The 24,495-nt window shown below is 62.9% G+C and overlaps 2 protein-coding genes and 1 long non-coding RNA gene across 3 annotated transcripts; 1 reads left to right on the top strand and 2 right to left on the bottom strand.

Annotated features, from left to right (window-relative positions):
* Positions 1-2,171: 2,171 nt before the first annotated feature.
* Positions 2,172-7,788, top strand: GNAT1 (G protein subunit alpha transducin 1). The gene is made up of 8 exons (XM_074836318.1): positions 2,172-2,468; positions 3,846-3,888; positions 4,229-4,370; positions 4,446-4,603; positions 4,695-4,823; positions 4,911-5,040; positions 5,133-5,286; positions 5,547-7,788. Exons 1-8 carry the CDS (start codon positions 2,363-2,365, stop codon positions 5,735-5,737), a joined length of 1,053 nt encoding a protein of 350 aa, XP_074692419.1. The 5' UTR covers positions 2,172-2,362; the 3' UTR covers positions 5,738-7,788.
* GNAI2 (G protein subunit alpha i2) lies at positions 7,312-23,573 on the bottom strand. The gene is made up of 9 exons (XM_074836316.1): positions 23,398-23,573; positions 14,270-14,312; positions 13,948-14,089; positions 13,406-13,566; positions 10,734-10,862; positions 9,395-9,524; positions 9,003-9,156; positions 8,390-8,597; positions 7,312-8,232 (listed from the first exon to the last, which is right to left on the bottom strand). The coding sequence occupies exons 1-8, from the start codon at positions 23,513-23,515 to the stop codon at positions 8,407-8,409; spliced, it is 1,068 nt and encodes a 355-aa protein (XP_074692417.1). The 5' UTR covers positions 23,516-23,573; the 3' UTR covers positions 7,312-8,232; positions 8,390-8,406.
* LOC141928316 (uncharacterized) lies at positions 21,941-23,385 on the bottom strand. Its single transcript, XR_012624723.1, has 2 exons — positions 22,310-23,385; positions 21,941-22,222 (listed from the first exon to the last, which is right to left on the bottom strand). It is a non-coding gene; the product is annotated as an uncharacterized LOC141928316 (long non-coding RNA).
* Positions 23,574-24,495: the final 922 nt, after the last annotated feature.

Here is a 24,495-nt window from a genome sequence, read left to right as displayed (position 1 = left end):
TGGCCCCCCCGTCACGTAATGCCCTTAACTCTGCCCCTGAGCCCTGCTGAGGGTGCAGAGAGCTGGGCTGGAGCCAGGTGGGGGGCAGGGTGGGCCCTGGGAATGCACTGGGAACACTGGGAAGCCAGAGGCACTGGATGGCATTAAGGGTGCTGGGGGAGGGGGCACTAGGCAGGACAGGGGTGGTCACAGGGAGGTGACAGTACAGGGTGGTACTGCCTGGGTGTTAGGGGTAAGTGGGGGTGTATGCTGGGCTGGGCTAGTGGCCAGTACTGGGTGTTTTTGAAGGCACTGGGAGCATGCAGAATCAGTACTGGTGGCACTGGGGGAAGTACTGGAGCACTAGGATTTGGTACTGGGAGACGATACTTGGTGGTACTGGGGGTGTGGGGTGGAAGAGGACTCTACAGGGGACACTGGGTGTGATAGTGGGTGATACTGGGCTGTACTGGGGGCACTTTGGTCGGTGCAGCGGACAGTGGGGGTGGTACTGGGCTCCTCTGGCTGTCCTGGGAGGCGCTGGGGTCAGTGCCGGCAGGTCCTGGGCTATGCTGGTGGCAGTGCTGGGCACACTGGTGGTGGTGCAGGGCTGCACTGGGAGCAGTGGAGGGCTGCACTGGAATCGGTGGAGGGCCGTGCTGGGGACGCTGGGCTGGGCTGGGAGCCGTGGAGGGCTGTACTGGGGACGTTGGGCTGTGCTGGGAGCGATGGAGGGCTGCACTGGGGACGCTGGGCTGTGCTGGGAGCGATGGAGGGCTGCACTGGGGACGCTGGGCTGTGCTGGGAGCGATGGAGGGCTGCACTGGGGACGCTGGGCTGTACTGGGAGCGGTGGAGGGCTGCACTGGGGACGTTGGGCTGTACTGGGAGCGATGGAGGGCTGCACTGGGGACGTTGGGCTGTACTGGGAGCGATGGAGGGCTGCACTGGGGACGTTGGGCTGTACTGGGAGCTGTGCTGGGTCCTTTCGCCCCCTGGCGGCCGACAGCGGCGCTGCAGGAGCCCCGCGGTGCGGGGGGGGCACTGGGGATAGCGGGGGGTCGGGACAGAAGGGCACTGGGCTCTACTGGGGACACCTGGGGGCGAGCCCCGGCAGGGCCTGGGGACACTGGGGGCAGAGGGACACAAAAGGGTGCCTGGGGTGTCCCTGGGGACACTAAGTCTTACTGGGGTGGCCACGGTGGCAATGGGAGCACTGGGGACGTGGAAGTGGGGAACTGGTGGCCTAAGGACACTGGGGAGGGGTGCGAAGGGGCCTGGGGACAATAGGGGGGGGTCACTGCGTCGGCATGGGAGCAGAGGGGTGGCACTGGGGTGCACCTAGACATTGGGCGGGGCTTTGTGGGGGGGCTGAGGGGGCCTGTCCTGAAGACCCTGGGGGGGTACTGGGATTGCTTGGGGACACCGGGGGGATACTGGGATTTCTCCTTAGGATACTGGGGAGTGTTACTGGGGAGGGTCTTGGGAACCCTGGGGAGTGTACTCAAGCATCCTGGAGGACATCGTGCAGGTGTTGCTGGAGGGGCCTGGGGACACTCCCGGGGGTTGATACTAAGCTGGCCTGGTGACACTGGGAGTGTACTGGTGGGTGGCTGGGGACACTAAGGAGTGCACCCGGGGAGTCGGGATGGTGGAGGGTCCGGGGACGGTGGAGGGTCCTGGAAGGAGCCTGGGGACATGGGGTGGAGTTACTGGGGCTGGCATTCGATCACTGGGGGGGGGGTGCCCCCGGGGACACTGGGCAGAGGAACCTGGGGACACTGTGATGGCTTGTTCCGGGGCTGTGGGCACTGGTCCAGAGCGGGGGAGGATGACCAGCATGAGCTGGGGACAATGGGGACATTTTCACCCACTGTCCCCAGCCCTTGCCAGACCCCATCAGAGCCCCCCAGCTCCAACCCTCCCTGGGGTCCACAGCAGAGCCAGAGCTGGGTGGGGGTCCCACGTCCCTGGGGGTGGCTGGGTCACTGCCCCAGCCTCGGGGCAGGGGCAAAGTGGGGGGCTGGCTGGCCTTGGGCCCCCCCGCCAGAAGCGCTGACAGCGGGAGCTGTGGGATTGCTGAGCTCAGCCCACTGCAGATTTAAGGGGGTTTATCCAGAGAGGGCGGGAGGGGGGGGCCCGACTTAAGCCACGGGTGCTGAGCGCAGCACCCCACCGGGCGGCCCCCCGGGACCTTGGCCCTGTCCTTGGCCCACATTGGGTGGCCGGTGGTGGCAGTGGTGGCGGCGGCAGCAGGGCAGTCGGCGGCCGGCACGGCGGGTGCAGGGAAGCAAGGGTCGGAGGCGGCGGGGGGCTGGAACTCGTTGCCCATCCTGGTGCTGACCTCCAAGGAGCGGGTGAGTCGCAGGGCTGCAGGGCAGAGGATGGGTGCCGGGGCCAGCGCTGAGGAGAAGCACTCCCGCGAGCTGGAGAAGAAGCTCAAAGAGGACGCCGAAAAGGATGCCAGGACCGTCAAACTTCTGCTGCTGGGTACGGGGGGGGACGGGGACTCCCTGGGGTCCATCCTTTGTTCCTCTCACCCCAACAGCCCACCCAGTGTTCCTCTGACACTTTCCAGCAACCCTCAACCCAACCAGCCCACCCCAGCACCCCCACCCCAAACCCCAACCAGCTCACCCAGCTTTCCCCCAGACACACCCCTAAACTCAACCAGCCCACCCAACCTTCCCCTGGCCCTCTGACACACCCTCTAAACCCAAGCAGCCCACCCCAACAACACCCTCATTCCCAGGCCGACCTAAACCTAATCCCCCCACCTCAACAGCCTACCCAACATTTCCCTGATGCCTCCAGCACTCCTAAACCCAACCAGCCCACCCCAAGAGTGCTCCCCCACAGCCTCCCACTCCCAGACACCAACCCACCCCAACAGCCCACCCAGAGTTTCTCTGACCCCCTCTAAACCCAACCAGCCCAGCCCAACAGTCCACCCAAGAGCCCCCTGCTTCTAAGCAGCCCTAAACCCAAACAGCCCACCCTAACAGCCCCCTAATGTTTCCATGATCCCCCCAGCACCCCTAAAACCAACCAGCCCACCCTAACAGCTGCCCCAATGTTTCCTTCTCCCCCTCCCCACCAAACCCAACTGGCCCACCCCAACAGCCCCTATTCCCAGGCTATCCTAAACCAGCTCATCTCAACAGCCTGCTCAACAGCTCCCCGCCCCTGCCAGGCACCCCAAACCCTACAACCCATCTCAGCCCAATTTAAGATTCCCCAGCTTCCAGATATCCCCCAAACCCAAACAGCCCACCCAACATGCCCCCACTCCCAGCCCCCCTGACCCCAACCAACCCATCTCAAGAACCTTCACCAACACCACCTTTCCAGCACTCCACCGCAGCGCCCCCCTCAACCCATCCTCCTAGGCACCCCCATGCAGCCCATGCCACCACCCCTGTGTCTGTCCCTGCAGTCCCAACCACTGCAGGTCCCTCCCAGCTGCCCCAGTGGTGCCCAAGAACTAGGGTGCCCTGGACATGGTGGGGCCATGGGTGGCATTGCTGTCCTCCTGGCCCAGCCCAGGGCATGTCCTCCTGTACTGCCACAGGTTTGGGCCATAGGGTGGTGGGGTTGCGATGCCACCGTGTCCCCAATCCTTCCCCCGGGTCCCCGAGCACGTCCCCAGCTGAGCCGCCACAGATCCCATTAACCACAGCAGCTCAGCCCAACCTTAATGCCCGCTGGCACCAGGCTGTAATCCTCCTGCCCTGAGCCGTGGACCTGGCATGGCCACCAGTGTCCCCCAGCCATGCCAGGCACCAGGGGGCCAGGGGCCCAGTGCGGGGTGCAGCCAGGGGTGCCCATGGTGTGGGCTCCACCATGACCCGTGTTTTGTCCCCACAGGAGCAGGAGAGTCGGGGAAGAGCACCATTGTCAAGCAGATGAAGTAAGTGCCAAAAGGTGCCACTTGGCCATGCCCCAGTGTGCCGCACGCCTGCCCTGCACCACAGCCACGGGGTGCCCCTGTCCCACCATGCCTGGCTCTGCCCCATGCCACAGCTCTGGGGTGCACCTGCCCCTTAGTGCCTGGTTCAACCCCACAGTGCCCAGTTCAGTCCCATGCTGCACCCATGGGTGCCTCCATTCCCCAGTGGACCGCCCAGCCCCATCCTGCACTCATAGGTGTCCCCTACCCCACAGTGCCCACCTCAGCTCCATGCTGCACTCATGGGTGCCCCCCCAGCCCATGGTGCCCAGCTCAGCCCCATGCCCCTCTCCCTGGCCAGGATCATCCACCAGGACGGTTACTCGCTGGAAGAATGCCTGGAGTTCATCGCCATCATCTACAGCAACACGCTCCAGTCCATGCTGGCCATCGTGCGGGCCATGAGCACCCTCAACATCCAGTATGGGGACTCAGCTCGCCAGGTGAGGAGTACCCTATGCTGGGCAGGGGCGTACCCCCCCAGCCCCCCCACCCCACTGAGTCTCTCTCCCTTGTAGGACGATGCCCGCAAGCTGCTGCACCTCTCGGACACCATCGAGGAGGGCACCATGCCCAAGGAGATGTCAGACATCATCGGGCGGCTCTGGAAGGACTCAGGCATTCAAGCCTGCTTCGACCGTGCCTCCGAGTACCAGCTCAACGACTCGGCTGGCTAGTACGTGGGGTGGGGGGAGGGTTTGGGCAGGGGGGTGGAGGATATCTGGGAGTGCCAGCTCATGTCTCATGCCCACTGCGTGCCTGGCCAGCTACCTGTCAGACCTGGAGCGCTTGGTGACCCCCGGCTACGTCCCCACGGAGCAGGATGTGCTGCGCTCCCGTGTCAAGACCACCGGAATCATCGAGACCCAGTTCTCCTTCAAAGACCTCAACTTCAGGTGGGGGCTGAGCCGCCGGCGAGGGCTGGTGCCAGGGGCAGGGAGGGCAGGGGGCGGGGCGTGCTGACCCCTCCTTGTCCTGCCCAGGATGTTCGATGTGGGTGGTCAGCGCTCGGAGCGAAAGAAGTGGATCCACTGCTTCGAAGGGGTGACCTGCATCATCTTCATCGCGGCCCTCAGCGCCTACGACATGGTCCTGGTGGAGGATGACGAAGTGGTAAGGAAGGCTCAGCACCCATACCCCCTCTGCTTTGTCCCCATCACAAGGTGGGGGTCGCCATGGGGTGACGGGGTTGTGTCCCTCCGCAGAACCGCATGCACGAGAGCCTGCACCTCTTCAATAGCATCTGCAACCACCGCTACTTCGCCACCACCTCCATTGTCCTCTTCCTCAACAAGAAGGACGTCTTCCTGGAGAAGATCAAGAAGGCCCATCTCAGCATCTGCTTCCCTGACTATGATGGTGAGAGTGGCAGCAGCTCTCCCACTGGGTGCAGGCGGGTGGTGGTGGGGTGTTGGTGGAGGGTTGGGTGCCAGCACCCTGCAGCAGCCACCCACCAGGTGGCCCCAGCACCCCATGCAAACAGTGCTGTGCTGGCCTTGCTCACCGACCAAGCAAGGTTTGCCCACCCGGGGGAGCGCTGGGTGACACTAGGCCAACACCCATGGAGGCGGGGGGAACACCAGCCCAGGAGGGGACCCCACTCACTGCCACGTCACCAGGTCCCAACACCTATGAAGACGCCGGCAACTACATCAAGCTGCAGTTCCTGGAGCTGAACATGCGGCGGGACGTGAAGGAGATCTACTCCCACATGACCTGCGCTACTGATACCGAAAACGTCAAGTTCGTCTTCGACGCCGTGACCGACATCATCATCAAGGAGAACCTCAAGGACTGTGGGCTCTTCTGAGCCCCAGCCCCAGTGCACCCTCCCCAGCCCGGGCCTCCCCCTCCCCTGTGGCCCAGCCCCACTGCTGCCCCCCCCCCCGCCCACAACCATCTCCACTTGCCCCAAACCCCCGGGATTTGACCCGCTCAGCCCCAGAGCCACCCCTGGGTGGGGGACACGGCCCCACTTCCCCTCCACACCAGCCCTCCTGCTGGCCAGTGCTGTGGGGCACCCAGTGCCACTGGGTGCTGGGGGTCCCTGGGGGCCCTATGTGCTGGGGGACACTGGGTGACCCTGGGTACTGAAGGGTGTTGGATACTCTTGGGTGCTGCAGGGTGTTGGGGGTTCCTGGGTACCCCTTGGAGCTGGGAGGTGTGGGGAGGTCCCTTGGGCACTGAGGGTCCCTTGGTACCCCTTGGAGTTGGGGGGTGTGGGGAGGTCCCTTGAGTGCTGAGGGTCCTTGGGTACCCCTTGGACCTGGGGGGTCCTGGGGGTCCCTGGATACCCCTTGGAGCTGAGGAGTACTGGGGGTCTCTTTGGGGTCCTGGGGGCCCCTGAGTGCCCCTTGGAGCTGAGGGGTGCTGGGGAGTCCTGAGGGTCCCCTGGGTACTCCTTGGAGCTGAGGGGTCCTGGGGGTCCCTGGACTCCCCTTGGAGCAGGGGGGTGCTGGGGGATCTCCAGGAACCCCTTGGAGCTGAGGGGTCCTGGAGGTCCCCATATGACCCTTGGCACTGGGGAGGCTGGGGGTCTTTGGGTGCCCCCTGGTGTTGGGGGTCCCTTGGGGTGCTGCAGGGTATTGGGGGTTCCTGGTATCCCTTGGAGCTGAGGGGTGTGAGGGGGTGTCCCTTAAGTGCTAGGGGATCCTGGGTACCCTTTGGAGCTGGAGGGTGCTGGGAGTCCCTTGGGTGGTGCAGGGTGCTGAAAGCTCCTGGGTGCCCCTTGGAGCTGGGGGGTGCTAGGGGTCCCCAGGTGCCCTTTGGAGCTGGGGGCTGCTGGGGTCCCCTGGGTGCCACAGGGTGCTGGATGTCCATGGGTGCCCCTGGAGCTGGGGGTCTCCAGGAACCCCTTGGAGCTGGGGGCTGCTAGGGATCTCCAGGAACCCCTTCAAGCTGGGGGCTGCTGAGGCTGCTGGGGGTTCCTCATGTGCTGCAGGATGTTGGGTGTCTATGGGTGCCCCTGGAGCTGGGGGGTCCCTGTAGGCTGCTGCGTGCAAGATCTCCCTTGGGGCCACAGGTCACTGGGTGGCCCTGGGCACAGGGTGTCCCCAAGGTCTGTGTGGTACTGTGGCTCCCCTGGGTGCCAGGAACTCCTGGGTGCCACCACCCCCCTGCTGCAGGGCCAGGGGGTGGTCTTTGCCCCACCAGCAGCACCCCCAGCTGCTGAGCCAGCACCCCGGGGTGTGGGGGGGTTCAGCCCCCCACCAACGTCCCAGCTCCCTCCCTAAGGGTCCCACTGGCTGCCCTCACCTCCCACACCCCAGGGGATGCTCCTGAGCCCCCGGGGTGATGCCAGCCCACCCCGTGTCCCTCTCCCACCCCCGGGGGCTCCCCCAGACCTCCCGCCTAGGTGAAGCACCCACGCCCACCACCAGGTCATAGAGGGGGGGCAGTATATATATTTTTTTTCTGTTTTTTTTCCTTTCTACATTTTATTATTTCAAACCATGTGAACAATTCGGTAAAACATCCTGTGGGAAAAGCGAGGCCGCGGGCACCAGCTGAGGGGGCCCCCCCAGGCTGGGGGGGGACAGCGGGGGCCGCTCTGTACAGCGGGCTCTCCTCGCCCAACGCAACAGCTAGCCCTACAAAACTAGGTTTAGAAAGAAGGGGGGGGGGATACAGGCAGCGGGCAGCACCCCCCCGCCCACCCTCCTGCCCAGACGCTGCCTGCCAGGGGCTGCCCGTCCCTCTGGGTGGCAGGGTGGGGGGCAGCAATGTGGGGTGGGGCACGGACCCCCCCCAAGGCACACGGTTGGGGGGTGGGCTGGCCATGGAGGACACCGCCACCACGTAGCACTCGACGCTTTTAAATAGTTTGGTAAAAAGTTTTCTTTAAAAAGCAACCTCGCCCCAGCCCGTGTGGTGTGGTTTTTTTGCATGGGTTTGGGTTCTTTTCTTTCTTTCTTTCTTTCTTTTCTGGTCTACTAAAAGGAATGTCATCGGTCGTGTTTTCGGCCGGGTGGGTATCCCCGAGGGGACCCCCGCGTCCCCCCCATGCCAGCAACACTTGCAATGTAAACAGTGAGAGGGCCAGGGCTCAGGAGCGAATGAAGAGGGGGGCTGGAGCGGTTCGGGGGCTAAAAACCAAGATTAAAACCTCGTTTTCCCCAGGAAGGGTGACGCCGGCAAGGAGGAGGATGGTGGGTGGTGAGCATGGGTGGCAGGGGGGACAAGGGCCTTGCCACCGTGCTGGCACCCAAAAAGTCTCTTTATGGGGTGGGGGCAGAGGGATGAATCCAAAGAGAAGCAGGAGTGGGGGGCGGCGCGGTCCTTCCTTCGCCAGTGTGGCCGGGGGTCCTAGGAGAGAGCAGGCAGTGAGTGGGGGGTCTGGGGAGGGGGGCACAGGCACCCACCGCCAGCCAGAGCCACCATGGGGACAGCAGGCAGCGCCCGTCCCCAGAGGATGCTCTGTGACCACCCCATTTGGGGGGCCACCACCGGGACTACCACCCACCTGGGCAGCGCCGGCCCTCAGAAGAGCCCGCAGTCCTTCAGGTTGTTTTTGATGATGACATCAGTGACGGCATCAAACACGAACTGCACGTTCTTGGTGTCGGTGGCGCAGGTGAAGTGGGTGTAGATCTCCTTGGTGTCCTTCCGCTTGTTCAGGTCCTCAAACTTGCTCTGGATGTAGCTGGCCGCCTCGTCGTACTTGTTGGCCCCTGGGGAGGAGGAGACGCTGGGCTGCCCCATGGCCAGTGGGGACACCGGCACCCCCCTGCCACCAGCACCCCCCTGCCACCCGCACCAAAGGGGTTTGGGCTTGGCTTGGCTCCCCACACCGCCACAGCCACCGCCCCACTGCCAAATTGATGCTCCCCAGGCACAGTGACCCTCAGCTAAACCCCCCCAGGGCTGCTGCCCCTTATCCCCCCCACCATCTACACCCATCCCCTGGGGTACCCCAAACTCCACTGCACCCCACTTGCTGCCCCAACACACTGCTCCCCGGGTGCAGGAGAGCCACCATCTCCATCCCCAGCATCTCCTGTTACACTGCCCGGGCAAGGCGCTGCCCGCTCCTCCTTCCAGGGGGATGGGGGGTGCACCAAGGGTCCCGGCGGTACCTGTGTACTCGGGGAAGCAGATGGTGAGGGGGCTGTGCACGATCTTCTCCTCGAAGAGGTCCTTCTTGTTGAGGAAGAGGATGATGGACGTGTCCGTGAACCACTTGTTGTTGCAGATGCTGTCGAACAGCTTCATGCTCTCGTGCATCCGGTTCTGGCAGGGGAGAGGGCAGCCTGAGCTGGGCAGGGAGCCCCCAGCAGCGCCCGCCCCACTGCTGCCTAACCTGCTGCCCCCCCACTGCTCCTGCCTGCCTGGGCAGGGGATGCTGGTGGCCCTGCAAGGCTTGGGCCACGCTGGCCAGGGCACCAGGGGCCACCAGAGGAGGGGGTGCTCCCCCAGTCCCCCAAAGAGGGGGCAGCTCATGGCACCGGCTCCATCCCCTCCTACTCACCATCTCCTCATCTTCAGCCAGCACCAGGTCGTAGGCACTCAAGGCCACGCAGAAAATGATGGCTGTCACCCCCTCGAAGCAGTGGATCCACTTCTTCCGCTCCGAGCGCTGGCCGCCCACGTCGAACATCCTGCGGCAGGGAGGCAGCGTGGCGATGGGCAGCAGCTCCCAGCCCCACCACCCTCACCCCGCTCCCTGCCGCAGTTTCCCTGGCTGCCCAGAGCAGCAGTCGTGCTGGAAAACGGCACCAGAGCGAGCAGAGCACAGCACCTCTGCCCCAGGGATTTTGCCGGTGCTGTCGATCTGCCCTGGCACCCGCTGCCCATCCCAGGGACAGGGCGGTGTCCAGGCTCATTTCCCAGCCGGAGCAAATCACCGCTGTGAGCTGGGCAGGATCAGGCCACCTTTCCCAGGGGGAGTCAGCACGATTCTCCCTGGAGCTGGGCTCCAGGAGATGCTCTCACAGACCCACGCTGGAGCAGGCACTGCGGGGTTTTGCCGGAGGCCTTGGACCGAGGCGAGCTGCCGCAGCTCAGCCAGGCGGCCGTGGGCTCAGGGAGATTGCGGGCAGCTCAAGGGCTCTGGGGATGATCCCAGTGCACCGTGTGCTTCTCCCGCTGTGGACAGCAGAGGATGCCCTGCCTCCACGGAGAAGAGCCCAGCAGCAGTTCCAGATCCACCGTCAACTGCCAGGCTGGCAGGGAAAGGCTTCCTCACTGCTGTGGCCCCTCCCCGGACCCTCTCTGCCCTGCTGCCACCTTCAAAGCACGGTCCTGGCGACGTGTGACCAAGCACCTCCATCCCACCGGGGTGGCACAGGGGTCCCTGTGAGCCCCCACACTCGGAGAAGACCCCAGCAGATCTTTCTGGCAGCAGCTCCGTTGCCAAGTGACTAAATCCCCCGAGGTGTGCGCGACGCTGGCTTTTTGCCTCGAGAAACTGGAGCCCTGACTATTTCCCAGGGGTTTTCAGTGGAAAACAACCCCGGGGTGCCAGCGGGCAGCAGCACCAGTGCCCGACTCTGAGACCCCTGGCTCCCACCCAGCGCCCTTCCCACGGCGGAAGCGGCGTCACAGCACCCGGAGGGTGCCTTCCCCCTTCCCCTCCTCGCCAGAGGCTGGATCCGCCCCCAGGCCGAGCCCTGCAAGGCGTTTTTGAGGCTGCTCCAGCTATTTCGGCGGTTTCCGCTCTCTCCGAGGCAGCAGCTCCCGCCATAAGCAAACCCAGAGAGAGCGGCTCAGCGCATGCAGCGTGCAGGCAGGATATAGCCCAGCCTGGAGAGGAAGGGGTTGGGGTTTTTTTGCCTTGGAAAAGGCAAAAGGGAAAGGGTCAGACGTACTTGAAGTGCAGGTCCTTGAAGGTGAAGTGGGTCTCTACAATGCCAGTGGTCTTCACCCTGGTGCGCAGCACGTCCTGCTGGGTGGGGATATAGTCAGCACGGGCTATCCTCTCCAGGTCGTTCAGGTAGCTGTGGAGGGAGCAGAAAGTGCTGTGGAAGCAGGGCACGACCCACCCTGCATCCCACGGGGCATCCCCACACCACCCCAGGGTCCCCTGCCCACATCCTGGCATCATCCATCCGGGGTGGGCAGTGCCGAGCCGGGCAGCACAGCAAACCCCATCTGCACCCCGAGGACACCCCACGGCCCTGCCAGACACAGGCAGGGCAGGGCAGGATGGCCAGCTGCCAGGGCGGCAAGGGGACACACGGGAAGGAGGGCTTGGAGGGCAACATGTCGGCACTGGGGGCCAGGCAGGGGATGCAGCTGGGGCTGGGGGGCTCTCCTCCGTTTCCCGGCTGTTTGCATGGGGGAAATGGCAAGAGGAAAGTATTCACTGCTATGGCAACCGGCCGCAGCGCCGGCGGAAACAATCGATGGCGCCGTGCCATTTATAGTCAAAAAACACAAAGGGCCGACATCCTGGGAGGAAGCGAGAGGCGGGCGGCTGGAGGGATGGGGAGCAGCATGGCGGGGGGGCTGCTGCCTGCCCCTAGCTCCCCAGGGTGGCATCGCCCACCCTGCTGCCTGCCTGGCCCTGCCAGGCCCCAGCTCCCGGCAGCGGTGGTGGCTCGCTCCCCAAGCGGCCACCAAGACCAGCTGAGGGATACCGGGGGGATCAAGACAGGTTTCAATTTCTCCAGCTCACTTTGCTTTAATTGGGTTATTACAAACAGGCTCCTTTAAGCAAAGTAGGCTTGCACTAATTAAGGCCTTTGCAGCCCCATAATCTGGTGAAAGCCAGATTACAGCTCGCGAGGCCACGGGGATCCCCGGCTCTGATGGCATCATGGCCGCTTGCCAGCTCCCGGGAAGCCCTCCAGCATGCCAGGGCACAACGGGAGCTGTGGGTGCCCCGGGACCCTGCCGCGGGTGCGAGGGCGGGGGGGGGCTGGCACGCCACCGCCACAGAGCAGCTCGAAAACAGCCGGAAACACACACGGCCTCCGGCTGACAAAAAAACAGGAAACACCGCGGCAGGGCCATGCACAGCGCCGGCAGCACTCGGACCTTGCGCCCACCCCGGGGTGCTGTCAAGCGCCCGCCCCAGCCCCCCGAGCTCCTGGCACACCAAGGGGCTGCGGAGGAGGAGGCTGCGGGCTGCTGCAGAGGGCTGGGGTGCAGACTGGCTGCATGCTGGGCATGGCACGGGGCTCCTCATCCCCAGGGTGCCCTGTGCCAGCAGCACCACGGGCACAGCACCACCTCTGCAGGGATGGACAGGGCATCGACTACCACACCGGCATGTCCGTGGGGCTGGAGAAAGGCTGGAGCAACAGCTCGAGGGAGCTCCTAATTAATGCTTGTCCAACCCCCACAATGTGCCAAACACTTCATAAACGCACTCACAGCGATACTCAATTTGCAGATATATTTGCTCGAACTGTGCACGTGAGCTGCCAGGCACCTGCCGGGTCTCCCGTGCCTCCAAACCAGCACCCACAGCACAGCGCGGCACTGCCTGGGAAATGTGGGTGCTGGCTGGGGAGTGATGGGGCTGAGCAGGACAGGGGCTGGGGAGGGCGGATGGGTGCTGGGCAGGAGGAAGCGAAAGCCGCGGACGCTGGAGGAAAGCGCCAGCAGAAGCTTCTGCGGGGTCAGCGCTTGCCGGGAGCTTTCCTGCAACCTCTTCCTCTCAGGGACCTCAGTGCAGAAGACGGACCTGCTGGTGCCAAGTGGGAGGGGACAGCTGGGCTGGCATGCAGGGGGACCAAGCAGCACCCAGGATGATGGGGAGACCCAAGGGTGCTCAATTCCCAGCAGTGCCAGCCTTGGTGGTTTTTTCCTGGCACACCACGAGCTCCCCCTCACCCTGCTTTACCATGAGGGGTCTGGGCAGAAAAGGCAGGAGGGCACCATGTGAGCTGAGCGCAGCCCCAGCTGCACCACCCTCTCCAGCAATCATACTTTAGGCAGATTAACTTATATATTAAATCTCTTCAGGGATAAACCCAACCAGATGCAGGCAATTTATCTACCTAAACACCATTTTGCCAGCTAATACACCAGCGTAATGCCAAGTCCTTTCATATAAACCCATTTAAAAAGAAAAAGAAAACCCTCTTGCGCACCCTATTCATATATAAGGGACCCCAGTGCTTTCTTTGGGGCTTTTCCTTGCCTTCATGGCCCATGCCCATGGGCACGGGGACAGGCAGGACCCCCTGCTGTGCTCACACAGAGCGGGACATCTCAGGATGCAGAAGCCAGGGGAGAGCATCCCCAGGGAAGGGCAGTGGGCACAGAGCGGCAGCAGGAGGAGAATGCGCCAGTGCCCCGCTCCCAGGGGATGCAGCACCCCGCCAGAGGAGGAAACAGCTTTTGAAACATCCGCCTTCCCAGTTCTGCTCAGGCTCAGCTCCAGCGCTGGGCGGGAAGTGGCAGCACCAGCCCCCAGACCTGGTGATGGGGAACAGCAGCCCGGGGGGGATTTTCTGTTGCACAATAAAGGCGAGGCGTCCCGCACAGCTCGGCTCCTGCTGAGCTGGGGGAGCGGAGCAGGGGTACTCACTAGGCTGCGGAGTCGTTCAGCTGGTACTCTCGGGAGCGGTTAAAACAAGCCTGGACCCCGTTGTCAGCCCACAGCCTCCGGATCACGTTGGCCAGGTCCTCTGGCATGATGCCCTGCTCCTCAGCAGTGCAGGAGAGCGCAAACAGCTGCCGAGCATCATCCTGCAGGGAAAAAACAGGGTTCAAGCATCGGCACGGGGTTATCAAGGCTCGCTCTGCCCCAAAGGACCTGACTGGAGCCCACCATGTCCCACCCAGACAGCAGGGCAGGAGCTCCAGTGGTGGATGGGGATGAGACCCAGGGGAAGCAGTGGGACCCCCAGCCCTGCACCCATCAGGGGACACGTTGGGGCAGGCCACCCATGAGTTATGCTTTGGGTCCCCCCATCCTTGGCACCAGGGACAGGAGGTCACAGACCACCAGGGAGTAGCAGGGCTTGGGCAGAGCCACCCTTGATCCTGGTCCAGCTTTGGGCACATCTGCTTTTTTCCCCCAAGAACCCCCACCCCTGCCAGGTGCAGTGGGAGCAGGAGGGCACCCACCGCTCTGGAGGAGTCTCCAAAGTCAATCTGCAGGTTCCCCATCGCCTTGATGATGGCCATGATGGACTGGATGGTGTTGCTGTAGACCACGGCTTTGTATTGCCGGCACTCCTCCTCTGAGTAGCCATCCTCATGGATGATCCTGTCGTAGAGGAGAGACACAGGCAAGGTCAGCCCTTTGCAGAGCACCCTGGGGTGCTGTCCCCCACCCATGCTCTGTGGCAACACCCATGGGGAGCTTTCCCTGGCCGCTAGCATTTTCAGAGCCCATGGCCAAGGTCTGTGTGGTGCTGGCCACAGCGACAGCGTGGGAATCACTCACTTCATCTGTTTGACAATGGTGCTCTTCCCAGACTCGCCAGCACCTGTGGAGAAACGAGAAAGAGGGACAAACAGTGAGGTGCTGCCTGAAGCTGGGGACCCCCACCCTACTGGGATCCCCCCAGCCCAGGGAGGGAGGGCAACAGGTGCCTCAGCCAACAGAGAAGAGCTCCCAGCGTCAGCCGGAGCAGATACTTGGACAGGCCCTGGGAACATCAGAGCCAAGAAAGGGGGAGGAAAAGGGGAGCCTGGAGGGGACCTTGCAATAGGTCCAGAGAGAAGAAATTACACCTGCTCTGGGCCAGGGAAGTAGCATCAACCCACTAATGTTTGCCCTGCAGTCCTGGCATGCTGCAGCCAAGACAACCGGCAGCCCTGGTGTCGGCCGAGTTCGGGAGTGGGGAGCCCCCAGTGACAGGGGGCTAAGCCCTGCCTATCACCCTCCATCCCAGCTTCAGGCAGAGCCTGAGCTTAGCTGCTGCACCCACACCCTGCATCCCTATTGCGCTGGGGGATGACAGAGGTACGGGCAAGGAGCTGGGCACCCGAAGCTGAGCACCCCAAGGAACTCGGGAAGGAGCTGCCGCCTCCACCAGCCAGCTCGAGTGGCTCCCAGCGGGATCAGCCGCCCCCGAGTTGCTTTTTAAATAGCGCGCACTTTCCAGCCTGCCGGGTCCCGCGCCCCAGCCTGCCTGCGGAGGCGGCTGCCAGCAGGAAAGCCGATGGCTTTTGGGTTGGGTTTATTTTTCAGCAACCAAACGCAGGATGCCAGGATTTCAGAGGGGACGGCCAGGGAGCCTAAGGCTCCCCTTCCGCCACCCTGTTCGCCTTGGGGATGTCACCCCTGCGCCGGCAACGTGCATCTCCCGGCCCAGCCCTCCGTCCCCAGGCTGGGAGCGGGGAAGGAGCGAAGTCACTCTGGCTGCAAGAAAGGGGAAGCTCAAAGGGGAAGCTGAAAGGGATGGCGCATGTCCCTTGTCCCCTCTCCAGGCACGGAGTGCCACCAAGATGGATGAGCGCCTGGCTCACCTCGCCCCGGGACCCCCAGCAGGATGAGCCCCCTTCGGCCGGGGGCCAGCACAGTCCCTGCCTCTGGGTGCAAATCCCAGGGGATCCCCCCATGCCAAGTCCATCCATCTGTCCTCTCCCAGCCCTCTCAGCAGATCCTCCTGCTGCTGCCCTCAGCCATGGAGCTGCCCTTACGGGGGGCCCCAGGCAGGCAGTGGCAGGGCTGTGCCAGCACGGCCACAGAGGGGGAAGAGAGATTACAGACAACTTTAAAAAAAAAAAAATAAATAAAAAAGGAGATTATGCTAAAATTAACCAGGAAAAACAGCCCATCATGCCAGCTGAGACATGGTGGCAGGGAGCAAATGCCTTCTGCCCATGCCTGTACCACTGGCATAAATGCAGCCTAAGTGATGGGCACATATCCCAGGGACATCACCATGGGCACTGCTCAGGGCACGGAGCCCCCCGAGGTTGGGGCCATACTCACGATATACAGACCCTGTACTTATTGTCACGACCATCCTACTTCACAGTTTCCATGCTACATATGCCGAGGGAGAGGCTTTGCTCAGCCCAGAGGCGAGCGTTCGGCGTGGCGAGGACTCTCCGGCGCTGCTGACCCAGCCTCCGCCGGCGCCCTCGGGGTGCTGACGCGGCACCCGGCGCAGCCCAGCCGGTGTTCGTGGTCAGCGCTGGCAACTCCCGCCCGGAGCTGGGAGCAGCGTGGGGAAGGACTCAGCGTATCCCTTCATTTTTTCCATTAAATACCGCTGGTTTCTGACAACACCACCCCATACCGCCAGGCTCGTCAGCCAGGGCCAGCTGCATTCACCGTGCCCTTCCCCAGCGGGTGCCCGGACAGAGAAACTGAGGCAGGTGGCAAGGGAGGACCCTGCTTATAAGCATCCCTGGGGTGAGGTGCCAGCCAGTCGTCCCCCAGCCTCCTGCTCTGCCTGACCCTGCCTGACATTTGCTCCCAGCCCAGGGGAGAACAACCCCCCTGGGATCTCCTGCCAGCTCCTGGCAGGGTGACAGTCACCGGCAGGGCAGCAGTCACCAGCAGCCACCGAGGCTGGCCGTTTCCCTCACAAACTTTCCCCACGGCTCCTGGCTCCTTCCCCACAAAAGGCAGCTGTGCCATTGCCCCCCAGTTTCAAGCTAGCACCTCTGCTTGCCGTCGGGAGCTCGCCCAGCACGAGAGCCCGCACGCTTGCAGCAAGCACAAATTCAGGCCTGAATTACTGACACCCCCCTGGCTGTCCCGCCAGCACCCAGAAGGACACCGGGGTGGCAGCAATTAGTGTCATTCCACACACCCCCCGCTTCAATTTCCCTTTCAAATCATTGCCTTTGCCTAACGAAGGGCCCAGGTAATTGCTGGGGAAGCTGCGTGCCTCCCCCAGCCACACCACCCCCAGCATCTGCCAGGGCCTGATGGGCATCCCAGCACCCACAACTCCCACTCAGCTGAGCACGGGGGGACCCTTCCCGGCCCCCCCAGGCGAGCACAGCGGAGGGGAAGGGTTTCCAATCCCCGGAAAACGGTGGCTGCCGTCCATTCAGCCCCAAAACAATCCCCGGGCAGGCCGCCAGCTGCTGGCTTCCACCCTCCTGCCCAAATCAGGCAGAAGACAGGCAGCGCCAGAGGGGCTTCACGTCCTTCAGACAGCCCACACCAGCCAGGCATTGGAGGGGGGATGGGAGAAGCCCCCCACCATGGGCTGACCCTACAGCCGGGCTTCCTCCAGTCCTGCCTGCTCCCTGCCCATGCTGCCCACCCTTCCTGCCTGCCGGGACTGGGAAGCACTTATTCCCAGAGTGGTGCCTGTCAAAAATAGAAGTAGAGTTCTCTCTCGGGCTGATTTCCCCCTTTTTTTGTTAAAAATAATCTTCAAAAACTTAAAATGAGCAAGCAGCTGCCCAGCTCCAAAACTCCCCATTAATCCACTGGCGAAAAATTTATTTAGCCAACATATATTTTGCAGTCCATGATTTAAGATGCTTTCTGGCCAGCATATATTTAATGCAATATATGCAATACATTTCTGGCCAGCATATATTTAATGCCATGTATTTAAGGAGCTGGTCACGGGTTTCAGGGTCCATCTCACCCCACATCGCCAAGAGGATATTTTCCATCTTGTTGCACGGCACCATCCTGTTTTATGCCTTCAAATATCCAGGCGTGGATGGAAGCAATGCACAGCTGGAAAATTTTCCTTATTACAGGGGAGAAGCTGGAATTCAATCCGCCAGCAGCTCCAGAGCCATCCCCATCCCCAGCACCCAGAGGCCCGTCCTCTGTCGCTGTGCCGGCAAGTGTTCCCAGCCTGGCAAACAGCAGCTCTTATTTGAGCATGGATTTACTGATAGCTTTTACTGCCGGACAAACCCGCTGATCCCCTTCCCTGCAGGACAGACAGATGGCTGGACAGAGGGATGGCTGTAGAATGCACCCCCCTCGGCACCTGTGGGGTCTCCACCACCAAATGGGACTTTCAAAGGACTGTGTTAAAAGCAGTTACCCTAAAGACTCAAAAAATAATAATAAAAAGAGATTCCCCTCGACATTTTCCTTCCTACCCAAAATAGATGGAAAATTGCTGTAAAAATAATCGCTTTTTTTTTTTTTTTTTTTTTTTAAAACCCCACAGCGACAGGGCGTTTTTCCCAGGGGCCATCCCATTCCGGCACAGGGCTGGCCACTTCCCAGGAGGAGCCTGTGCATCGGCAGCCAGTGGGATGCCACGTCCCCAGGCAAGACCCCAGAAAACTGGAGGGTACGGGGAGGTGTGGACCCTGCTGTCCAAGGCAGCCAATGGAGAGGCAGCAAAGAAAAAACCCACAAAATAAATAAAATAGAAATAAATCGGCAGTGGGAAGGACGTTTGGAGCACACGGGGGAGGAAGAGGTGGGCTGGGGATGGCTTCCCAGGAGGAGCACAGCAAACGCACCCCCGGTGCTAACAAGAGCTGCTGGTGCTCACAAGCTGGACAAAACTATCCTTGTGATGGGCTTTTTCCAGGAATCCTGGAACTTTGCTTCTCTGTTTCTGCCCCTGCCATAGCTGGAGCAGTCCCTCTGCCCCACCGCTGGCACCAGCTGCCTCCATGCCCCTGCCACTGACACCAGCTGTACCGGCACCAGGGCGGCTGGAGAAAAGCCCCCGCACGGCTCAGTGGCGAGCTGTCCGCTCCTCCCGGACACATTTGAGGTCACGAGCATCAATTTTGGGGCTCGGCCCTAGAAAATGGGATTCCTGAAGACTGTCACCCACTGCACCCCCCCCCAGGTCACTGCAGGCACAGGGACACCGTGATGCTCCCCGTATTCCCTCTGCCAAACACCCAGAGTGGCTCCTCCGGTGCAGCCCGTGCCGGAGAGCTGCCCCCATCAGTGCCACGTCCCCAGGCCTGGGTGCCATCGTCTCCTCCATCCCGCCCTGATGGGGTGGGGGCTCACCCGCTGGCACAGCTGGGATGCCACCAGCACCCTGCTCCCCCCGCCTGGGTTTTCCACCAGCGGGGATGGAGGATTACTCAGCTCCCCCAGCTCTGGTGATTCAGCCAGCCTCCGGCCCGGAAACCCGCACTCCGGCCCGGAGCAGGAAACCCAGCGGCTGCGGAGAGGCCAGGCCAGCCCCGGCTACGGCAGCGGTGCTCGGGCACACCGCGATCTGGCCCCGGCACCCACAACCCTGGGCAAGCTCAGCCACGGGAGATCTTCTTCTGTAAAGCTATATATATAGGTAAAGCAATATATATATATGCTTTTTAATATATATAAAAATCAATTTATATATTGTTCCATACTAAAGAGCAATATATATATAAAAATATAAAATATATATTTCTAATGCATATATGTAAAAATATATATAAAATATATACATATAAGCCTACTGCCTCTCCTGGGCAAAGCCTAAGCACTCATCTCGGAGCATAAGGCAGCTGCCTGCACCTGGGATGTCGCCAGCAGGGACACTGGGGTGACCTGTCCCAGGGCCTGCGTGCCGGGCTCCTTCCTCCCATCCCATCCCATCCCATCCCATCCCATCCCATCCCATCCCATCCCATCCCATCCCATCCCGAGCCCAGTCGCCAGCTCCAGGGGGGGTCCCTCCAGCATGTGGGGTCCCCCCAGATTTAACAGCACCGAGCTCTTTCCTTGCTTCCCCACCACCGTGACACCTCCCAGTCTATGGCCAGAAACGCCACTGGGGCACCACCAGTGTCTGCACTGAAAGGGAGACCTGATGCCCTCCCGTCACCCTGGGCTGGGGCAGAAGGGAAGGTAAAAACAAAACCCCAAGACAGGACAAAGCACAGTAAAATGGGCAGCTTGCACGCCAGCCCAGGGTAGCACCAGGGCAGCACAGCCTCCGAAAGTCGCAGCTGGTCCCTCCCTTCCTCTATTTTTATGCAAGCCCTGAAAAAAATATAAAGCTGCTGAGCCCTGCCCTGGCCGCCCTCGCCCCGGCTACCGGCTCACCCAGGCAGGATCTTGTGCAGGCAGCTGCCTGCATGATCTACCCCTGTGCGACCCAGCCCAGGTGGGGTGTGAACAGAGCATCTTCACCCCAAGGTTTGCACCTCCAGCACTGAAAACCGCTGGGGATCAACACGATCAACCCACCAGCGCCTTTTCCCCGCCCCAGGCGCCTTCGCAGCCTCTAACGCCTCCTGAGCAGCCAAGAAATCCTTTTGCTTTCCTAATCCTCCAAAGGAAGATCAGGAATTAGGGGCTTTGAACACGGCAATCGCTTGCCTGCTGCTGATCCTGCATCCCCCCCCGAGCATCCCAGCTCCCGTGGGCAGGGAGGTGGGCTGGGCAAAACCCGACTTCCACTGCTGCCCAGCAGAAACGGCTGGTGACTCCAGTGGTCTGAGCCCTGGCAATGCCGAGGAGCCACCGGCGGCACCAGGAGCTGCTGGCAGTGCTGCTGCATGGGACAGATGCTCCAGGTACTTTCAGGTGCTGGTGGTGGCTCCCGGCCTCTCCCAGCACCAAAACCTTGGGAGGTTGTTGGTTTCCAGCACCCCTCGAGCAGGGAGGAGGAGATTGCTTTGGGGGGGATGACATTGGTTCGTTTGGGTCTTCTCCCCACCAGAGACTGGAGCTTCGAACTATCCAGCACGCAACCTATTTGCCAGAGGCAGCAAATGGCAGAGGAAAACCTCCAGGCAGCAGCAGGTGCTGCAGGCAGGAGCAAGTGCTGTGCCCACACCTCCAGTACCATCGGCGGGGTCCTGCCTGCCCCAACGTCCATCCCTCTCCAGCTCACCTGCCGCGGCTGAGGAAAGGCAGAAGTGGGCTCACAGCCACACACCGGGCACGGCACCGAGCCAAGGCGGCTTCCCCGGTCAACCCCAAGCCCTCCACGGTGCCGGTGGCCGGCACGGTCCTACAGTCCCACTGCCACCGCCGCACGCCAAGACTGGGTCTCTCTGCTTGCACCGCGTCCTGCTCGGCCGCGCCGGCAGCTCCAAGCCACAGCTGTGGGATGGCACGAGACGCTGGCAAAAAACACACGGTGCTTGGAAGAGGCATCTCCTCTTCATGCTGCAGGCTGATTTGGCACAAAGGGTGAAGCTATTTTTCTGCTTATTTGTTTTCCACCCTAATTTTTCTCCCTATTTCTGGAGGGCACGGGAGGGCTGCAGCTCCCAGGGAGGACTGCAGAGCTCTGCTTTGCCAAGCACACTCAAGAGCCATGGTGCTCACCAAAAAGCACCTGCCTGGGCTCACGCAAGGCCCCGGTTCTCCTCAAAGCTTCCTCTGACCATGGGAAAAAAAAATAAGCTGTAGTAAGGGCAGGCAGCAGGGACGTGGAGGCATCCCCCTGGCACCACGTCCCCGCTTCGAGGGGTTCTTGCGGAGGAGGGGATGCCGCAAGCAGCAGCCCCCGGGGGAGCAATGCTGGCCCCACCTCCGCGGCTGCTCCCTGCCAGTTTGGGAGGATTTTTCGGCTGCGGCTCGGCTCAGAAACTGGCAGTAGTGACCCAAGGTTCCAGCGCTATTTACACCTGAACAGCTGCGAGAGGAAAATGTAAACATTGAAACACAAAAAAAATTTAAAGAAGAGCCATTTCTCTCTATTTCTGGCTTTAGAAACTATCCGAGATCAGAAATGCTGCTCATAAACGTTGGCCCCAGCAGAACGGAGCGCAGCTGTTCTCCTCCTCCTGCCTCCACTTCAGCACAGAGCGATGCCGGCCGGCCGGCCCATGCCGCCATCCTCACCGACTGGCGAGCCCCCGGCCACCCCTCAGTGATGCTCAGAGCTAACAGTGCCGGGGTGATGCTCCCCATCAGGAGCCCTGCGGAAAGGCGGTACCAAACCCCCTCGGCCAGCTGCACCCCTCCAGCACCATTATTTCACGTCAGGCAGCAGTTCGAGAGGAGCTGAGCCGGCAGCAAGGCCGGGTGTGGGAGCAGCTCGCGGTGAAGGGGGACCACGTGTTTCCCCAACAGCCTGCAAACCCCGTGGGGTTTCTCGCCGCCGGTGCCCTCCCCTCCCCGGAAACAAGCGGGTCGGAGAGCTTGCACAACCGACGAGCCCCCCCTCGACAGCACAGACCCCCGCCTGGCCCCCTCCCACCCCAGGATGGGTCTCGTCACCAGTACGGCTCACGCCAAGGCAAAAATTAAACAACAATAAAACCAAAAAACCGAAGCGCTCTATTAAACGAGCGTTTCAAGGCGTTAATTACGTATTTCTCAAGGCAGGCAGGGGTTGAGCAAATAAAGGGCTGCCGGATTTCGGCGTGACTTCCTGCTGCCGGCAGCTTCCTCTGCCGACGGCGACGAGCCGAAAGACATTTTCTGCCGGTGCTCCCCTGGCAGCAGCCGGGGATTTCTCTGCCTGTCCCAGGTCCGGCCGCCCCACGGTGCCGTGGGAGCCCCACGCGCTCCCACGTCACACCCGGAGCGAGGCTCTCCCTGGGAATTTCGGAAAGGGAATAAAAAACCCAACTGGGAGTTATTAAAAAAAAAAAATACATTAAAATAAATAAGTGGCTGCCTTACCCGCAGGCACAGGGCAGGTCTGTGAACGCCCACAGGAGCATCGCCGGGGTGCTTTGAAGAGTGCGAGCGGCCCGTTATCGGTATGAAAATCGGGTATCCATGGGGCAGAGCGCCCGTGGGCTGTGCGGGGCCCTGTCCGCTGCGGGCAGCACGTGGGGCAGAGCCTGCCGCCCGAGCCCCCCGCCATCCCACGGCGAAGGTGGGATGGAGGGGCCCGGGCCTGACCCGGCACCCCGGCGGGGGGAGGCACAGGGCAGCGGGTGACCGTTGGTGCTGTCACCTCCACCCCAGCTGGCCTGGGGAGCCCATGGAGGAGCCCCCCAGCACAGCGGGGCATGCGGGGGTCCCGGGCAGGCAGGATGGGGTGTCCAGACCCACATGGCCTTTGCTGGGGGGGCACAGCTGCCAGGAGGGTGGGGATGTCCCCCCGCTGTGCCGCAAAGGGATGGGCACAGGCTGTGGACACCAACAGGGTTGAGGGGATGGTACTGCAGTGTGGTGGGGCTGGCACCCCACTTCTGGGGGGAACCCCACGGCCCAGGGTGGGGCTGGCCCCCCACTCCTGAGCGACATCCAAGGCTTGCTGTAGGGCCTGCACCCCACTCCCGGGGGGATCCTCAAAGCCTGGAGTGGGGCTGGTATCCCACTCCTAGGGGGGATCCCCAAAGCCCAGGGTGGGGCTGGCACCCCACTCCAAGGAGGATCCCCACGGCCTGCTGCGGGGCCAGCACCCCATTCCTGGGGGGGGGGGAGGGGGTCCCTGGGGCCTGGGATGGGGTCAACACCCCACTCCTGGGGGGGATCCCCGAGGCTTGATGTGGGGTCAGCACCCCAATCCTGGGGGAATCCCTGGGGCCCCAAGATGGGGCCGACACCCCTCTAGGGAGGGGGGAGGACACACCCCAAAAACTGGGCTGGGGCCAGCATCCCCCTCCTAGGGATCCCCGGGGCGGGGCTGGCACACAGGGTCGCTCTGGGGACGGCGGCGGGCGGGCTGCCCGGTACCGGCAGGGCCGGGCGGGGGAGCCCGGGGCACGGTGTCCCGGGAAGGGGGGAGGGGGAAATAAGGCGGTTCCCGGGGGTCTCACCCAGCAGCAGCAGCTTCACCTCCCGCGCCGCCTTCTCGCCGTCCTCCCGCAGGTTCTTGTCGATCATGCGGGAGCGCTCGGCAGCCGCCTTGTCCTCGGCGCTCACGGTGCAGCCCATGGCGGCGGCGGCGGCGGCTGCCTGCGCGCGCCCGCGGCTCTGCCCGGCCCGGCCCGGCCCGGCCCCGCCCCGCCCCTGCGCGCCGCCGTGGGGCGGGGCCGGCGGAAGGGCGGGGCCGGAGGGCGGGGCCATGGCGCGGGGCGGGGCAATGGCGTGGGGCGGGGCCTCCGCGGGCAGAGGGGCGGGGCCTCACCCCTGCGCGCTGGGACGGGCCCCCAGGCGGCAGCGCCGGGCACCGGCGTGGGGTGAGACACGGCGTGTCCCGGGAGGGGCGGGCGTGGGGCCTCGGCGTGTCCCGGGAGGGGCGGGCGTGGGGCCTCAGCGTGTCCGGGAGACACATGGGGAGGGGGATGGAGTCTGGGTGCTGCATTTGGGGTCCTTTGGGTGCAGAGAGGGGGGTGCAGCCCTGCGGCCAGCAGTGGGGGGCGATGCTGTGTCTCAGGGCCACCTTCTCTGGGGAGGTGGCTCAGACCTTGGGGACCTGCTTGTCCCGTCACTGCCCATTGGGGACCCCCGTGCCACACTGCCGGAGGAGGGAGCTCCTCGGCGTGTGCCAGGGCTGGGTGTGCCGGTGACAAGGGATGGGGCGGGCTGGGACTGGGCAGGACGGGGCACCCCGCAGCTCTCCCCCAGGGCAGGGGGTACCCCCGGTGCTTGCCCCCGCACCAGCTCCCAGGGTGGATCCCTTGGGAATTGGACCCCCCGCGCAGCCCAAGGAGGGTGCCCCGCTCTGCCAGCTGCCCCGCGGGGCTGGCCCGTGCCCAGGAAGCCGCCCCAGCTCCGTGCCAGCCCCACGGCAGCTCCTCGCCACCCACCTGGGCCCCCCAGCCCCTCCTCACCCCCCCAAGCTGGCACCCACCAAGCGGGGGGGCGGGGAGGGTAGCCAGGGATGCTCTGATTTGGAAGCCGCCGTGCCAGGAGAAGGGGTGCAGCATCTGCCCACGCAGCCCAGCTCTGGGTCCGTGGGGCAGCACCCGTGG

This window comes from Strix aluco, chromosome 11 (assembly GCF_031877795.1).
Source record: "Strix aluco isolate bStrAlu1 chromosome 11, bStrAlu1.hap1, whole genome shotgun sequence".
Classification (NCBI taxonomy): domain Eukaryota; kingdom Metazoa; phylum Chordata; class Aves; order Strigiformes; family Strigidae; genus Strix; species Strix aluco.
This window is presented reverse-complemented; position numbering and strand designations above follow the sequence as displayed.

Excerpts from the sequence above, each read along its gene's own strand:
- GNAT1 (XM_074836318.1), top strand. The coding sequence starts at position 2,363 with ATGGGTGCCGGGGCCAGCGCTGAGGAGAAGCACTCCCGCGAGCTGGAG. Across the intron at positions 4,604-4,694 it reads CTCAACGACTCGGCTGGCTA|CTACCTGTCAGACCTGGAGC; the intron begins GTACGTGGGGTG and ends GTGCCTGGCCAG. Across the intron at positions 5,041-5,132 it reads TGGTGGAGGATGACGAAGTG|AACCGCATGCACGAGAGCCT; the intron begins GTAAGGAAGGCT and ends GTCCCTCCGCAG.
- GNAI2 (XM_074836316.1), bottom strand. The coding sequence starts at position 23,515 with ATGGGCTGCACCGTGAGCGCCGAGGACAAGGCGGCTGCCGAGCGCTCC. Across the intron at positions 13,567-13,947 it reads TTGGAGACTCCTCCAGAGCG|GATGATGCTCGGCAGCTGTT; the intron begins GTGGGTGCCCTC and ends TTTTCCCTGCAG. Across the intron at positions 9,157-9,394 it reads TGGCTGAAGATGAGGAGATG|AACCGGATGCACGAGAGCAT; the intron begins GTGAGTAGGAGG and ends CTCCCCTGCCAG.